At 39.2% G+C, this 17,974-nt stretch overlaps 1 protein-coding gene, 1 non-coding gene and 1 pseudogene across 2 annotated transcripts; 2 read left to right on the top strand and 1 right to left on the bottom strand.

Moving 5' to 3' along the window:
- The first annotated feature begins 4,917 nt into the window (after positions 1-4,917).
- Hmgn5 (high mobility group nucleosome binding domain 5) lies at positions 4,918-13,404 on the top strand. The gene is made up of 6 exons (XM_052171400.1): positions 4,918-5,102; positions 6,884-6,907; positions 7,444-7,473; positions 7,724-7,777; positions 9,688-9,822; positions 11,861-13,404. Exons 1-6 carry the CDS (start codon positions 5,088-5,090, stop codon positions 12,800-12,802), a joined length of 1,200 nt encoding a protein of 399 aa, XP_052027360.1. The 5' UTR covers positions 4,918-5,087; the 3' UTR covers positions 12,803-13,404.
- LOC127675926 (U1 spliceosomal RNA) lies at positions 8,463-8,629 on the top strand. The gene has a single exon (XR_007975602.1). It is a non-coding gene; the product is annotated as a U1 spliceosomal RNA (small nuclear RNA).
- Positions 13,405-15,554: 2,150 nt separating the features above from the next.
- LOC127675629 (macrophage-capping protein-like) lies at positions 15,555-16,561 on the bottom strand (annotated as a pseudogene).
- Between the last annotated feature and the right edge of the window lie 1,413 nt (positions 16,562-17,974).

Raw genomic sequence — 17,974 nt, 5'->3', positions numbered from 1 at the left:
AGTAATTTTTTAGGAAATTTTCTAAGAGATGAGATTTTAAGTGTTCTTCAAACAGAATATCTGTGTTACTTTGCCTTTCTATAATAATTATCCCTGTGTGTACATGTGTATAAATGTGTACACTTTGAGTAAGTATAATTATTTTTAACACTTTAAATAGCGCCATATTAAGTAAACTAGTAGATAAATTTAAGGAAAGTAGAAGACTTTAAAGCTGAATTAAGAAAGTCAAAGCTGGTTTCAAATAAAGGAGGGAAATCTTCAGATGACTTAGGACCATTGAGAAAGGTAACTTGCAATTTTATTTGAAAAAACATTCTGCTTGTAAATAGCAGAGGGAAAGGCGAGATGTGTTTGAAGATTTTAGTGCTTAAAACCCTTGTTCACTGAAATTATCAGAGAGAAAGAGGCAGAGAGAGAACATAAAATCAAATTTTCTACATTTGATACAGTTAAAAAATGATAAAAGGATTAAATTCAGGATCTTAAAAGAACAAACAGAAATAAACATCTCAAGAGCCTGGGGGACAGAGGTGCTTCTTGAGTTTTGGACTGAAATCGAGCAAAATTTGTGTTTATCTAACATGTCTTGTAATATATTAACATTTTTGTTGACGTTGTATAATTACTAACATCCAAGCTACAAATAAAATCTTCAGAACAAAAATGAAAACCAAACCAAACCAAATCTTCCACCCACTCTGATAGATGGCCACAGGCAATGCATTTAAGCTGTCCGTCCTTGAGTTTGCTGGTCTGTATTACAAGAGTATTGAACTAGAAAATATTCAGTTAGTCTCTTCTAAGCTTTAATGTCTGAAAGTTTAACATATAATTTATTTAAATATTAAAATCAAAATTTTACTGTTTTGTTTTTTTCAATTTTTTTCTACCACTAGAAGCACACATTCAAAAGGCATCCTATCAGGGGCCACTCAGAATTCAGTGTTTTATTAGTTTTGAACCTGGAGAAAGAAAGTCTTAGATTCTCAGTTTCACTATGTTTCAAGATCGAGTCTCAGGAAAGGGCTATCAGTAATCGAACTCATTTCAAAAATGAGTGCTCTGATTGATGCATTGGATTCATTTTGGGCTTCATGTTTATTTTACCATAAAAACACCAACTAATATATTGAAAATATTATTTTGGTTATAGTAAGATTTATGTTATTATGTGAAGATATTTTTTTTTTCGAGACAGGGTTTCTCTGTGGAGTCCTGGCTGTCCTGGAACTCACTCTGTAGACCAGGCTTGCCTTGAACTCAGAAATCCATGTTCCTCTGCCTGCCAAGTGCTGGAATTACAGGCATGTGCCACGCCCGGCTCATGTGAAGATAATATTAAGAACTTTTCAGATTTTTTTTCAATTTTCAGCATATAGCAGGAATGCTAATGATAATCAAGTATAACCAAAGTCAGAGGTATTTTAACATGGAAATGATGATATTTATTATCATTCAGTACCTTTGTGATTTCCTTGTATGTAAATAGTGCATCGAGAATATTTTTATTATTCATATATAATATATATTATATATGAACTGAATATGCAGAAAATCTGAAGATCGTCTTTCCCTCTCAACTCCTTACCATCCCTTCTCTCATAAGCACATAATGTTAATATTTTATTTTAGATTCTCTATGGCAAACATTTTAAATGTTGATATATTTAATCTGTAAATTTTACAGCTTCCTATCCCATTTCCAACTAGTTACTGAATGGACATGGTACAGTTACTCTGAATTGTGACAGTCATAGTAGGCATGCTTAATAGCCAAGGGAAATTATCCTGTGGATAACTGCCAGGCAATCTGTATTCATAGCTTTTAATAAAAAAAAAAAAAACCAACAAACTAGTGTAATTTTAAAAATATGTGGTCCATTAAAAAGTCTCACATTGACCATTGCATAAAATAAAATTCAGACTCTGTAATAATTTATCAATTTTGGAAAAATTATTTGTAACTATGGTAAACTTTGCAGGAGAAATCTGGCATCCGATGTGATGAAAAATATCCAGGAAAGAAAAACAAGTTTGAATCAATTTCTAGTCAAAGTTGGGCATGACCCGATTTGGTGTTACATGCCTTTAATAGGAACACTTGAGGACAGAAACAGATGGATTTCTGGGAGTGTCAAGCCAGCTTCATGTAAGTAGAGTTCCTGGTCAGCCAGGCTACGTAGACCTTGCTTGTAGAACTTGGTGATTTAATCTAAATTATATAATATGAGCTTTGATGGGCTGAAATGATTAGCAAACACTTTGATAAAGAAGTCATACTAGGCTAGGACTGCACAATTCGGTATGTTTTGTAGGTGACACTGTAAGTAATGGAGCTTCCTAATCAGGTCAAAATGTCTCAAAGGCCGAGAACTAAAGGAAGTTGACAGGTACAAAGGACATACACCTTGTTTACTACTCAAAAGAATGACGGGGGGGTGGGGTGAAGAGCTAGATAAATGTTTCACATTTAGGCCACCTGAAAAGCAGAAATCACAATTTGGACAAGGTGGGCTCCAGGGAGGAAAGACTGAGCACAGCAGAAAATAGCTGAGAGTTGCCAATACTCACTTGCTCTGACAGCACATTTAACTTAAAGTCTCATTCAACTTGAGATTCACCCCCCCCCCCAACCCATCTTCATCATTTGTTTCAATTTACTGGAATTGGGCAGTCTGTTCCCTCAACAAGTCCAAACTTTGCCTCTGCAGTGTTATACTGTAACAATCTCCACAAGTGTTCAGGGCCAGATACCAAAAGCCTTCTCCAAACGCCCCAGTTAGAAAAGGCGCCTTCCCACCCCACCCCACGGCATTATTAAATATAAACTTCACAATTCATGTAATATATGCAACTTTGATTTGTAAATACATATGCATCTGTTTTCTCAATCCTACAGAGCTACAAAAATCCTTAAGGGCAGAAACTGTGTACCGCCACTTTGCATGCCACAGGGGGTTGCATTTTTATAAGCGAGTCTACAAAAACAAAACTCTAAGCCACAAAATAATGATAAATAAGAATATGTTGAATGGATGCATTCCATCGCTAACACGTTTTCATTTTCTTCATTTTTCCCTTATCCTTATGAGACAATTCTTATATTGAAACCAATTTTCTCTCAGAAAATCAAATTACTGAAAGATACCTGGGTTCTTCAGACAAGGCTTTCACTTAAAGGTAACGAAAAGGCACATCTGGAGCCTGGTCAGATGACACATAACTGCAGGCCAAGGAAGCAAATGTAAATGTGCCTTTCAGTTGTCTACTTGCATAAGAATGCAGCATGAAGTTAAGGGTAGGTTCAGTAGGTCTTAGGGTAAGTGGTTTGTTTAACTCCCCAGGCAAAGCGCTAGGGAAGATGGGACAAAGCTCCAAATGATTGGCTCTGTCCAGGTGCGTTTTAGAATGAACAGATGGTCTGGTAATCTGTAAATCACATAGGCAGTCATACTTGGTTTGTTGTTTGTTTGTTTGTTTGTTTGTTTGTAGCAGGATGTCTATTTAGCCTAGAATGACTTGGATCTCAGCATCTCAGTGCTACCTTGCCGCCACCAATCCTGGCTAGTACTCTTTGAAATGGACAGTCAGGTTTTTCTTTAAGCTACAGGAACATAAAAAGAGTTGGGGGAGGGGACGCAGTGAAGCAGGGTCTCACTAGGTAGCTCTGGCTTGTTTAATATATGGAGACCTGGTTAGTCTTGATTTCACAGTGATCTGCCTGCTTCTGCCTCCCAAGTGCTGGGATTAAAGTACACCGCTAGTCCGGGGCCTAAAGGTTAATTTTCCTTTTCGATTAGACTTTCAGCTTAGGGAATGCAATTAGCTCTTTCAACAACTGAAGCAAAGCACGTCTCAAAAAAGGCTGCAGGGACCCGGCGTGCTTAGTTCCAGTAACAATTAGCAGCCCTCAGCGCTCTGTTTTAACCGGAATTATTTCTAAGCATCTTATTCTTTTCTCCAAATGTTTAGGTCTCAGACTCTGACGTTAGAAGACAAATGGAAGATTCTCAGAACAGAAAGCTGCTACTTAAACACTGTCTGAGACTAGAATAGGTTCAGGGGCCACTTCCGTGAGTCAAAAATAAATGAATAAATAATAATAAAATTAAAAAAAATCAAGGAGACACCTCGTTTCAGTAATAAAGATAACAAACGGTTTTGTCTTGTTTTCTATGTAGTCCTAAATATCATCTTTGAATTACGAATCCATTAAAGTCAATGTTTTTCCTCTGGGTAGACCCCTGCTGTTACTGACTTCCACAGGGCCCCATTTAAATCTTGCTTGACTCCCTCCAGGCGGAGTACTAGCTCTTTTAGAAGGTAGGCGGCCTGTCGGGGAGTCCTGCTCTTCCAGGTCCCAGATTTATTGCTACTCTCCACCTGAGGGAGGCGCGCAGTTCTGGCAGCCTTCTAAAGCCAGGACCACAGTTCAGCATTGGCGGGAAGTTCTCACGACCAGAAACGTTCCCACTCTTTTTCGGATCTCTAAAAGGGCGATCCTGTCACTCCAACCTCGCCCTTTTGCTAACTGGGAAAGACTGGAGCTTCTGGCTCAATCCAGTCTCAAAAGGGCCCGCCACCCTACACGAAGAAGGAAGGGCGGTGGAGATCATGGTGGTGGGGGGGAACCAACTGTTTGAGCTTTCGCTTGTCGTTCTAACTTTAAAAAGGTGAAAAGGCAAGAAAACTGGATTTCCTGCTGGTCACGTTGGAGCACTAGGCGTCTGCTAAGTGCGTGGACTCCGGCACCCTAGAGGCAGTCAAAGCCGGCAGCGTACGAGGGCTTCGGGCAAGTTCGCGGGCCACGCCTTCCGAACCGGCCACCTCCCCTCATTGGCCTGACAGCCTGTCACTCCAACCTGGCTCCCACTTCGGGTAACCATTCACGTAGTTTGGTTGCGTCTTGGCGTGTTTAATGTTGCCAATAACGAGAGATTTTTTTTAGGGGGAGGGGGGACGCGAGTACATATCGTGCTGCAATTAGTTCATTGAAAACTCAGTCGCTCGCGGAGCGGTCAGGCAGAGACTCCTCTCGGCTTTTTTCCCTCCTGCCTAAGGATCTCCTACGGAGAGCTACAACAATGCCCAAAAGAAAGGTAAGTGAAATGGGAAGATAGACGGGATATTAGCTGCCGAAATACATATTTCCTACCGCAGAGATTTGTATCTTTTTGAAAGATCATTTTGGCTTCTAGTTTGATTTTATGATGTTCTGAATGGAAGGCGAGGAAAAGGTAGCGATCCGTCTGTGTTTGGTTTCGGAAGGTCTCGTATGCAACTGGTAGTTCACTTTTGGCTTGTTTTGTTTAAGGGAGAGAATCGTTTGAGAGGTGTCTCCATGCTGAATTACAAACAGCCATAGCGCTGTGCTGTCGCTTCCTACCCCACCCCCCTTCCTCCGCTTACCCTATTGGAGAACTCTTCTCCCAACCACACTTCCAGCGCCAGCTTCCTCCTCTACCTCCCGTTTTTCTCAGGGAACCGTCCCGTTTGGGGGAACGAAAGCCCTGGCTTTCTCTTGTTTTTGCCTTTGTTCTTTCCGTTTTCTTTTTTTCCTTTTTCCCCCCTCTTCCCTCCTCCACTTCTTGTCATGCCAGATGGCTATGCAATGGTAATCCTGTGCCATTAGGCGGCGCAGACTTCAAACTGTCCGAGAGAAGGGAGAGATTCACCGCTGTAATTAGAAACTTTAGATCTGAGAGATTTGGCACTCTCGGAACTCTCTAGTTAAAGGTGGAAAGGTGATTAGAGAGACGCGTCCGAGAAACTGTCAGCGTTGGATGGTGGGGTGGCGTGAGATTAGTTCACTTTAGACATGGGGAGTTGATCGGAGCTACCGAGGGCTACAGGTCTTCTGTAACCCTTCACTTCAAAATTCCTGTCTCTGCGCAGATATAAGTTGAAGCTAAGTGTTTGTGTGTTCTTCCACCAACCCTCCCCGCTCCGAGTATCTTACAACTAAAATGGAATGCCATTTCATCGCTTGGTGAAATCATAAAATGAAATACTGTGTTAATGTAAAAGCCCCATGATTGTTTTTATATTCTTGTGAATCCGTCCGCCTTCCGTATTCCTAGAACATAGAAATGAGGCTGAAATTCCTCAGTGCTCTGGGGTTGTATCATTGAAATAATAGCCTAGTAATTCCCAGGGTAAAGGGCTACTCAGATACCGAAAGCAATTGTTTCTAATCACCACCCCCCTTCCCGAGGCTCCCGCCGCCGCCAGGCTCTTTTCGTCTTGTGCAATGGATCTTGCTATTTTGCAGAGCTGACAGCAACCTTGTAGCAGGTAGTGGCGGGAAGTTTTAAAATCCGCCGCCTGCTTCTCTAAACAAAATGTTAACGTTAGAACAAAGACATCCTTCCTTGAAAGTATGGTGGGATTGTTTTGTATGAAGTACTTGAAGAGGAAAATAGTCCATAATCAGTAGAGCTGGTCAGATAGATACAATTGCATAGCAAACATAAGGCAAGAAAGGGAAACTGCAAGAAGCTCCGCCTTCGTTCGTCCTGCCCAACCCTTGTTTTGGCTTTAACATTAGAGCAGGTGGATTTCAAAATGAAAATGGTGTGTTCTTAAGAGATGTTATTTATTCAAAAAGATTCCACTGACTCTTTGTAAACGAGTCTTGCGTATGAACTTGCATCTTGGTCCATGTCTCATGTTACTACAAGTGTAGGTGTAGAAGAGCAGCTAGAAGGCAGCACGTGGCTGCTGGAGCAGGAGCCCAGGGAAAGTCACAAGTGTCTAAAGTTGGAATTACAAGCCATTGGCGACATTTTCTGCTCTACATATTTATATTGATGATCCTATTTCTTTCTTTTTTTTTCTTTTTTTTTTTTTTTTTTTTTTTGTATTTTCTCCCTCTACATAGGCTGCCGGTGATGCGAGCCAGGAGGTGAGTGTCTTTAGTTTGTGAGTTTCTCTGGGGGAAAAACCGCACCCATTTTAGAAACTAAAGACACATAACTAGGTAAAAATGCTGGTAGTTATATTTGCACCACATGAGCACTAATGTTTGTATGCCAGTGCTGTGTCAAAGTACACTAATAAAAAAAAAATGACAGATGTTTTGGCATTTCGAACCCTACTGTGCTTGTTATAAGATCCAGAGAGCACCTTCTTAAGCTCAAATTCTGCTTTGTCAGTCAGTTGGTGAGTAAAAAGGTATATTTTCATTTTAAAAGGTGCTCCTCGGAAACAGCCATTTTGCTGATTTATCTCAGTGAAAGAGGCTTGTCGTGAGATTTTATTCCTTTTAGCATATGAAAGGTTTCGGGGTTGGATCAGATGTGTCTATGATATTTCTTAAAAAAATTATAATCACTTCCTTAATTGCAACATTTACATAGTGCTACACCAAATATTTTCTCAGTAAAAATAATTCTAGATTTGTGTAATCATAATTCTTTTGACTTTTTTTTCCACTTCCAGCCAAAGAGAAGATCAGCCCGACTGTCTGCTGTAAGTGTTATTTATAAAATGCTGCCCATGTATCATAGAATCAAGTTTTTAGAATTGGGAAAGCCTGCATAATATTATGTTTAATACAAGGGTTATTTGGAAGGTTTATGGGAGAAACTTTACACATTAAGGTAAAGGGTTATTTTGCTAGTGCTTGGTTTAAATCGTACTTAAGGATTTCATTGTTAGTGCTCTTTCTTGAACTATGATTTCTTCCTCATTTCTTATATAATGACATTTTCTGATGCAGATGCCTGTGCCCTTTACACCGGAGTTGAAACCTAAAAGAGCATCAACTTCAAGGGTAAATATTCAAATTATAAGGCTGAGGAAAATAATTTTTTTAGATGTAAATTGGGAAAGTGCATACAGCTGATCCTTCTGTTTATAGCTTGCTTAGACAGAAATCTAATGTATAATACAAGACATACAGATCTACTGGATGGTGAATATCTGTACATGTTTTGTGATTGGTAGTTGTGTCTTAGCATTTTTATTTGGTAGTTTCAACACAATATTGTAAATGTAAAATAAAAATGTTGGTGGGTAGACCCTTTAATATTTACCGATATTCCTGGGAAAATGAACACCATAAACTGCAGTAACTCAATAGTGTATTATAATAATAGCAGTAACTAATATTTGATAATGCTCCAGGAAGTGCTATCACGTTTGTTGCTTTAAATGGACTCAACTGATTTAATATAGACATCGGTGCTTGTATGTTATAGCTAATGACAGGCTGAAAGAGAAGTAAAATCAATATTAAGTTCACTGTTAACTGTTTTATAAACATTTTTTCTAACAATTACAAAAATCAGAAAAGATTAAAGTTATAAAAATATTTGATGAAGGCAAGCCAGCAAGCCGTGTTCCTCCATAGCTTCTGCTTCACACCTGCCTCCAGGTTCCTGCCCTGAATTCCCTAGATGATAGACTATAAATAAATACGTTCCCACCCCCAAAAAGACCTCCACAAGAATATTTGAATACTTACCTGGCAGGAGAGACACCATGATCACAAAGGTGGTTTTACCAGGGAGAAGCTTATTATCCATTGCACTCCAGATGTGCTGACCCCTGTGATTTCCTCAGCTATAGGGAGCTTGACTGTACAATTGTAGGCAGTTGGGGACTGAATTACTGCTTTCCCATGTTGGGAGAATAATTTTTGACATCTAATCTCATCATTTTGTGATTGAAAACACAAATAACTATGGTCATTCTTGTAAGATGCTTTTGATATTTTTTATTTAAAAAGGCCTTGTTTAAATATCTCAATCAGGATATTTATATATATTGATTCAGGACTAGCTATTGAACTGTTCTGCAAGTTGCACTGAGAGGGAGGGTGGGAAAAGTATAGGAGTAAATCCTGGGGGGGGGGGTGGTGGTTATATAATCATGCACTGTAAAAATTATTTATCTTTCTCAGATCTGTTTATTAGTTCACAGAATAATAGCTTTTTTGGACATTGTAGTATATAATTTCTAACATAATTCTCTATGTGTTTTCTCAATTTCCAAACAATGTCCCTCTGTGGTGAGTGATATTATCATTTTATATATGAAAACAAGATATGAGAGATTTATACCATTTCTCAAGATCTCTCAATGTAAGTGAAAGATCTAGGGTTTAGACATTATTTCTGGCATCTGGCATCTTCCTACTATATATACACTTAAGCAACATACTTTCTTTTAGCAAAATCAAAAAAAAAAAAAAAAACGCTTACAGATATAAAGATGAAAACAGCTGCATCCTATGGTGATCTCTTCTAGATGTGTCTAAATTGATATTCTAACATGACATTTCTCTTAATTACTACCAATGGAGACTTTATAACTAACCTAACCTTCTTGTTCATCATTAGACTAGACAGTAATACACTGACTGTAGGTAAGAGACATTCAATTTATCAGTCTAACCTGATGCTGGGAATTGTACCATGGTGGGCCCTCGTCAACACTAACTTGGTACTTATCATTACACTCATCATAAAAGCATATTTCTTTAATTTATATCAGTGTAACAATGCATTTTTAATGCTGCTTTAGAAGTATCACTGAAAGAGTTATATGTTAATTTTATTGCTATCAGATTTATGTGTAGTATGTTAAAGCTTTCCCTAAATTATTTTATCAGCTGCTAATGGATCTTTAGCTATTGAATCAACCTAGCAGCTAAACTCTTATTTTCATGTTACTGGATAGAAAACCAAGACTACAAATGTCGTGGAAGAAAACAAAGATGCAGGTGCCATACCAATTCCTGAAACCAAGCCAGAAGATGTTAAAGAAGAATGCAACGTGGAAAATGCTGAAAATGGAGAAGCCAAGATTATTGAGGTACCTGGAAATATATCTTCTTGAAAACTTAACAATGCAAGTGAAAATAATCATATTTTTCATTTTGTTTCAAAACAGAAATAGTAAATGAATAGTGGTCTGTGGTAAAATGGTATCTAAATAGAAAATGAATAGAAAATATGAGCTTTTCAGGTAGCTATAGCACAAGCAGTTGGTTAGCATTAATATTAATTTTAAAATGCCAGTAAGAATGACTTACAACAAATATAATTCTCTTATTAAATATAAGCCAGAGTTTAATTCCTTTTGTCAACACGTAGGCTCTTTGTAACTTCTTTTCTCAGAAAATGACATTTTATTTCTTCTATAGACAAAGTAAGCTGTCATAGAACTTTTTGTTCCAGACAAGGTCTCCTGTAGCCAAGGACAGCCTCAAGCTCATTATAGAGCCAGGAATGACCTGGAACTTCTGGTCCTCCTTGTCTCTACCTCCTCTTCTGGTCCTCCTTACCTCCACCTACTAAGTGCTATGATTACAGACCTGTATCACCACACACACCTAATTTATGCGAGGCTGGTGACCCAGCGCAGAGCTTTAGGTATTCAAGCACTCTATCAACTGAATGACATGGCTAGACATCTATCATGTTTTTAATTTATGTTATTTAATTTATACTGCATTTTCAGGTATTCTAGTAAAATACCTAAAGTGAGGTATCAAATCAAACATGTGCATGTATGTAATATCTAAGTAATCATGGAGGATTTTCAAGTAATTTTTGACCCCCATGATCTCTCAGACACTGAACCACCAACCACATGGCATACACCAGCTGATATGAGGTGCCCAACACATATACAGCAGAGGACTGCTGGGTCTGTGTCTCAATCAGAAAAGAAACATTTAACCCTTGAGAGACTTGAGGCTCTAGGAAGTGGGGAAGTCTGGTGGGGTGGGGGTAGGTTGGTGACATCCTCTTGGAGACAGGGGGGTGGGGGGAGGAGGTACGGGATGAAGAGGAACAGTCAGAGGGTGCACCTGGAGGGGGATAAAGACAGGACAGTAATAAAGGATTAAGAATTAAAAAAAGAAAAGGAAGCACAAATGTGTTGGAAGGCAGAGGTAGGTAGATCTCTCTGAAGTTGAGGCCTGGTCAATATAGTGAGTTCCAGGACAGCCAGAGCTAAAAAATGAAACCGTGTCTGGAAGAAATACCAAAAAACCCAAGCAAATCTAAATTGTGCTTAGTGATACATGCCTGCTACCCCAGTGTCTTAGGGTTGGTTTTATTGCTGTGAAGAGACACCATGACCATAGTAACTCATATAAAGGAGAGCATTTGTTTGGTGCTGGTTTACAGTTTCAGAGATTTAGTCCATTATCTTCATGGCAGGAGCATGGTAGCATGCAAGCAGATGTGGTTCTAGAGTAGTTCTGAGAGTTCTACAGCTGGATTTACAGGCAGTACGAAGAGAGACTAACACTGGGCCTGGCTTGGGCTTCTTAAACCTCAAAGCCCACTCCTAGTGGATACCACAAAGCCATGCCTCCTTCAACAAGCCCATGCCTAATCCTTCTCAAGAAGTGCCACTCCATGATGATTAAACATTCAAATCCATGAGCCTACCATGGCCATTCCTATTCAACCAATAGAGACGATATTTGGTAAGGGGAAGCCAGAGAATCAATGGGAGTTTAAGGCTAACCTGGGCAAGCTCTTGTCTCAAAAGAAGAGAAAACAGCATTATTTTCCCAAAGACTTTATCTCCATGTGTTTACTTCCTGAGAATTTATGACATATAATAAATAATCTTTATTTATTTACTTTATTTCATCATATTTGTAATGAAAAATATTTATATAGACAAGCTTTACTTAAGTTATATTTGTAGTGTTTTGTATCAAGATACTATATTTGTGTATTGTTTGGAATATTTTCCTTATATAGGAAAGCTACTTTCTGGCAAATGAAATATAAGTAGGCTTTTCATGAAACAAGTATAGTCAAACTAATCTAAATATTTGAGAGAGAAAACAGCTCTAAATTTACAATGTTTTTCCTCTCATTATATCTAGGCACCCATTACTAAAATGGAAGCTGAGGAAGTAAAAGAACAGATAAATGAAGACAATGAAGAAGATGGAGGAGAAAAGAAAGAAGCAGTGGCAGTAGAAGGCAAAGATGATGAGCTAGAAGCAAACATTCAAGATGTGGAGAAAGATGAAGATGGAAAAGAGCACGAAGATACAGGTGAGGAGGTAGAAGATGAGAAGATGGAAGAAGAAGAAGGCCTAAAAGAGAAACCTGGTGCAGCCAAAAGCGAAGATACAAAGGAGGCCAAAGATGATGAAGAGAAAGGAAACAATGAAAAAGGAGAGGATGGCAAAGAAGAAGGCGATGGGAAGAAGGAAGAAGAGAAAGATAACAAAGAGGGGGACGCTGAAACCAAGGAAGAAGTAAAAGAACCGAACGAGGAAACCATGGAGGATGATGGGAAATGCAAAGAGGAGGAAAACAAGGAAGATGGACAGGAAGGTCAGCATGAGGAAGATGGAAAGAAAGATCTGCCTGAGGAAGAGAGAAAGGAAAATCTGCATGAGGAAGATGGACAGGATGCTCAGCATGAGGAAGATGGACAGGATGCTCAGCATGAGGAAGATGTAAAGGAAGATCTGCATGAGGAAGATGGAAAGGAAGATCTGCTTGAGGAAGATGGAAAGGAAGATCTGCTTGAGGAAGATGTAAAGGAAGATCTGCATGAGGAAGATGGAAAGGAAGAGCTGCATGAGGAAAATGTAAAGGAAGATCTGCATGAGGAAGATGGAAAGGAAGCTCTGAATGAGGAAGATGGAAAGGAGAAGGATGATAGAAAAGAGGAGGATAGAAAGGAAGAAGAACAAGAGGTGCCTGCAGGTGAAGGGAATGACGAAAACAAGGTGGAGGTGGAAGAAGAAGAAGCTGGAAACAAAGACTTCAAACAAGATGGAGAGAAAGAGGAGTCTCTGAGCATTGTCTAAAGCTGCCCTCTGTGAGATCATAATTCGGTAACACACACCTTCCTGTTGTAATGTTAATAGAGATAAATATTTTTATCAGATATTTTATAAACAGTGCTTTTCTTTAGCATCATTCAATCTTGGATCATCATCATCATCATCATCATCATCATCATCATCATACAGGTTATTAGTTGCAAAATGCCTAACGTGACACCTTTATACATTTTGTGATTATAGTAGTGCAAAATATAAAATGTATACTTGCAACTTTGTGAATTTCATTGTGTGTAAGTTATGTATTAAATCTTTGAGTTTCAATTTTATTCTTATACATGGTAATTTTGCAGAGTAGGAGAATTCCAAAAGAAAGAGTTTGGCACAACTTTACTGTAGTTCTCTAGGTTGCTTTTATAAAGAAGGTCAACTATTTTCAGGTAATGCTAAGAGTTAGAATTGCCATTACCAAATAAAACTGTATTAGTCGCTTGGAAAGAATATAAAATTTTAATTTCATTTTTGAAGAAATTTGAATGTTTATTTCAGGAGGGCAGTTTTAATTATATGTGTATGCACAAAGTTTTTGCTGGATTTAACAAAATAAAAGAGTTCCACAAAGATGATTATGGTTTGTAATATTTCAAAATTAATGGAATATTAATATCCTTGATTTTTCTCCCATTTGGTATTCAGGAAAGCATTTGAGTAATTTTTTCATTGAAATATAATTATGAAGCATAAAATTCAATATTTTAATCATTTGAAAATATGCAGTGTATTGGTTTAGGTACATTCATTAATCCATTCATTTTTATAACTTAAGGATATTCCATTCAGTCAAAGCACATTTTATTTTTCATGAATATTCACATTGTTTCTAATGGTATCAGTTATAGATCTGCAGTGAACATGCACTACTTTTTTGTTACAGTATGATCAGTGGTGTCTTTTGACATGTAGATTTTCTTTAAATTGATGATGATCAGTGGTCCTTGTGATTCTCCTGTAATTTACATACCAAAGCACATTACAGAATTGCCATGCTTTTCTAAGATGTAAAAGTTGGAGGTAGAGGCAGGAGGATAAAGAGTTTAATGGATATCATTATTATACAAGAACAGAAATCACTGCCAAAACATCCCACATGAATTTGTTGTCTTAAATCTCCTCTGTTGTCAATGGTCAGAGCAACACTACCAGTTTTCTCTCTATATATAAGTTTTCTTTTCATGTGAAATCCTGTCTTCTATGCAAAGTAGCCAGCTTCACCTTATTGTGAAACATTTACATAACAAGAACAAGGAATGCAACAGAGTTGTTCTTTCATACTATGATGCTCAAGCAAACTTTCTTTCATAGGTCTTATTTCATTTATGGATCTACACCACAAAATGTTTTGTTTCTTAGAATTTTTTTCTAAGTCTCAAAAGCATCAAAATGGAAAAGAGTTAGAGTAAAAGCTGATTTACAGACAAGGTCCCATTGGAGAAGAAGGTAAAAATGCCATACAAGTCTACAGTAAAGTGGTCTTATGTAAAGATGTGGAGAAATAGCCAGAGTATAAAAAAGCACTCTATAGGCTCACTGTAGAAAAAAAGTATCCATGACGTTCGCTTAACATTTCCTTAGTCATAGGAGACGTTGTTTATGTCACCAGCAGCACAAGGCTTTGGTAATATACTGATAGAGCAGAGTAGGTGAATTGGTACGATATAGTGCCTAAATGTTATATAAAATTTTGCAGTATGACATTAAATTTTCTCTCTTTGGTAAGTATTATATAGGATTAAAAGGGAATATATACCATAACGTTTCCTTAGAGCAATGAATTTTTTTGTAGATGAATAGGCAAATTAAAATTGTACTGCCCATGTTCCATTAGATGGGCCCACACAATGGCCATACGGGCAGTACTAATTGGAACCGGTGGATCATTTATAAAGAGGACATACATAAAGTTGGTAGGACAAAGATATGGGGTAGGCTGGCAGGAGTTGGAGGGAGCATGCGGATACACGTGATCAAAATACATTGTATGCATCCATGAATTGCTCAAATAACAAATAGTGTATATGTATGTAAAACAAAATAAATTTACCCAAATTACCCTGTACCTTGTAATTAGAGGTATTAAAGTTAACCTTATCTCCCTATGGCCAAACACCTAAAACAAACAAGTTGGTGGAGAAAGGATTTCTTTGGCTCATAATTCAAAGAAGGTAGTCCATCAGGATGAGGAAGTCATTGCGACTAAAATGGAATTGTTTATGTGCGTGGGATCTTGCTGTTCTGCTTGCTCACATGATAGCTTCCAGTAGGCAGAAAGGTCAGATCCAATGGGCCAGGGTTATAGCCCTCAGGGCCTGCCTTCCATAACCTATTTCCTTCAGCTAGGCTCCACCTCCTAAAGGTTCTACTGTTTCAACCAGCAGAACAATTATCTTAGTGTCAAATAAACCCAGAAATCATTTAAGGATATTTTTCATTACAGCCACAACAGTAAATAATTTATAATTCAGTTTGTGGAAATAAATTGAAAAAAGAACAATTAAATATGAATTTTAGGAGTGTGCCTGCTACCTTATATAAGGTATTTATATTTGTCTAAATATATAAATACAACCTACTGAGGTTTATTTTATTGGGGGAGGGGGATGGGAAACAGAATGTGTCCTTTATTGTGTATCCAGTAGGCAACTCAGTGCTGACTCAGCAGTCAGAGAAGAAACAAACAGGCAGGTGGTGGGAAACACAGGGATGGGGATACACACCCTCACTTCCAGTTTTTGAAGAATTTCTTGAAGATGGGAATCTCGGCTTTGGGACAGAATCTCCACCTGAGTGTTTGGGGAATATCTCATTGGAGAGATGAAGCCATCAGCCACTTGGAGGGCCGCCTGCCGCTCCATCTCATTAGCTTTTCTCCTCTTCCAGATGTAGATTTTGCTATATAACCCATAAGCCAAAACAAAGCAATCATCTGGAATTAGCAGTTCCGAGGCAAAAGGGCTGGAGTCAGCCATTTTGGTCATATTCATCTGTACAGTGGAATCAGAGACCTGCCGCCTGAGCGTTGGTCTGGTTAGCTGTGATGTCCTCCTTCAGAGCAGGCTTGGGGCACAAAACCTGAATCATCTCAGCTGGCTCCTCTCCATCAGTGATGATTTCCACCTGGGTCTTGCCCTGCCATTCACTGTCCCTGATGGTCAGGGCCTGGTCCCTCGCCTTGTGGCGTACCAATATATTGGTCTCTCTATCGCACCAGACAAAGATGTCCAGACCCAGGTCCAGGATCAAGCAGTCCCCACTGTTGAAGCTGTCCCAGCTCAGAGCCTTCTTGGTCGCACAAATGTTCTTCCTCTTAACCTGGTAGAGCTGCTTGGGTGGTGCTTGAGGTTGTCTGCTGAAATCCCAACTCCACACCACCTTCCCTGTACTCGAGGCCTCGTGGGAAGTAGTTCATGAAGAGGTCGGATTTATTCCCTTGAACCTCACGGTGCTGCACAGGCTGCTCCACCAGCAGGGTATTGAGGTACACAGCCAGCACAGCACAGGCCCCCTGCTCATCTAGGGATGACTGCTGGCCTATCCACAGGTGAAGATGGGAGGCCTCTTACAGGCCATTGTGAAGCACTAGGTAGGAGTCCCAGAGAACAAAATGCCATGGTTCTCTCGTGCTATGGGCACTGGTTTCAGCTTCTCCACGCGTCATATGTATAGGCCTGTGTCTGTAACTGAGGCTGGGAACAGAGAACCACTCTGAGGGATGGGTGTGTACATGCTGTTATCAGACCAGCTGTGCTTTCTCAGGTCAGTTATTCAACTCCTTGGAGCCTCCTGGTGTCCAATCTGTAAGTTGCTCAAGGGGTTTCCTGGCTCTGGACAAAGCTGATTTTCAAGGTTTACTTTTTGTTGTTGTTTGTATACATATGATTTCAGGGCTGAGCACATGGTATTGGGTAACCAGCAATAAAAAAGATACTATTATAGAGAACCACAGATGGACACAATGCAAAGATCAGTGGATGTGGGGAGCTTAGCATCAATAGATAAATTATCCATTTTTTTTAAAACACCGTAGTTAGAAAGACATAAACAGGGGACCAATAATGTATGTCTTACCTGGTGTCTAATATCATCAACTATAATATAATGGGTATTAGTAATGACTTTCTGGGACAACAAATATAAATTTGAAAGGAAATTAAAAACCAGGGTTTTATAATCCTCAAACAATAATATTGTTATCTAAAAAGAATTAAGTTTGATGTCCTGTCTTCCTGCTGGAGGTGGGCTCTACAAGTTCCCTCTCCTTACTGTTGGGCATTTCATCTAAGGTCCCTCCCTTTGAGTCCTGAGAGTCTCTCACCTTCCAGGTCTCTGGTACATTCTGGTGGGTCCCCCACCTCCTATCTTCTGAGATTGCCTGTTTCTATTCTTTCTGCTGGACCTCAGGGCTTCTCTCTGGCACCCCCAATACCTGATCATGTTCCCTCTTTCCCCTTCCTGTCCCATCTCCCACGGAGGTCCATCCTTTCTGGTCCCCTTGATTGCTTTCTTGTCCCTCCCAAGTGAGATTGAGGCGTACTCACTTGGGCCCTTCTGCTTGTTAACATTCTTAAGTTCTGTAGATTGTGTCCTGGGTCTTCTGTGCTTTTTTGGCTATTATCCACTTATTAGTGAGCACATACCATGCATGTCCTTTTGGATCTGATTTACCTCACTTGGAATGGTATTTTCTAGTTTCATCCATTTGCCTGTGAATTCATGAGGTACTCATTCTTAATAGCTGAATAGTATTCTATTGTGTAAATAAACCATATTTTCTGTAAGCATTCTTCTGTTATGGGACATCTGGGTTGTTTGCGGCTTCTGGTTATCACAAATAAGGATGGTATGAAAATAGTCGACCACAAGTGGAGTGATGGTTTTGCCATCCCACAGTCAGAAACTCTGACCCAGAATTGCTTCTGTCTAAAAGAACTGCAGGGACAAAAATAGAGATGAGCCTGAGGAAAAGGAGGTCCAGTGACAGGCCCAAATTGGAGGCCCCAAGGCCTGATGCTATTACTGATTCTATAGTGTGCTTAGGGGCCTAGCATGGCTGCCCTCAGAGAGGCCCAACAAGCAGCTGATTGAGATAGGCACAGATACTTAGAGTTGGGAATCCTTGTTATTGAATTGGGCAAAGGC

This window comes from Apodemus sylvaticus, chromosome X (genome assembly GCF_947179515.1).
Source record: "Apodemus sylvaticus chromosome X, mApoSyl1.1, whole genome shotgun sequence".
In the NCBI taxonomy this organism is placed as follows: Eukaryota; Metazoa; Chordata; class Mammalia; order Rodentia; family Muridae; genus Apodemus; species Apodemus sylvaticus.
Note: the sequence above shows the minus strand (reverse complement) of the source record. Positions and strands in the feature narration are given on the sequence as shown.

Bases quoted from the DNA above. Each gene is read 5' to 3' on its own strand.
- Hmgn5 (XM_052171400.1), top strand. The intron at 6,908-7,443 runs GTGAGTGTCTTT...TTCCACTTCCAG, and splicing joins CCGGTGATGCGAGCCAGGAG to CCAAAGAGAAGATCAGCCCG. The intron at 7,778-9,687 runs GTAAATATTCAA...GTTACTGGATAG, and splicing joins AAAGAGCATCAACTTCAAGG to AAAACCAAGACTACAAATGT.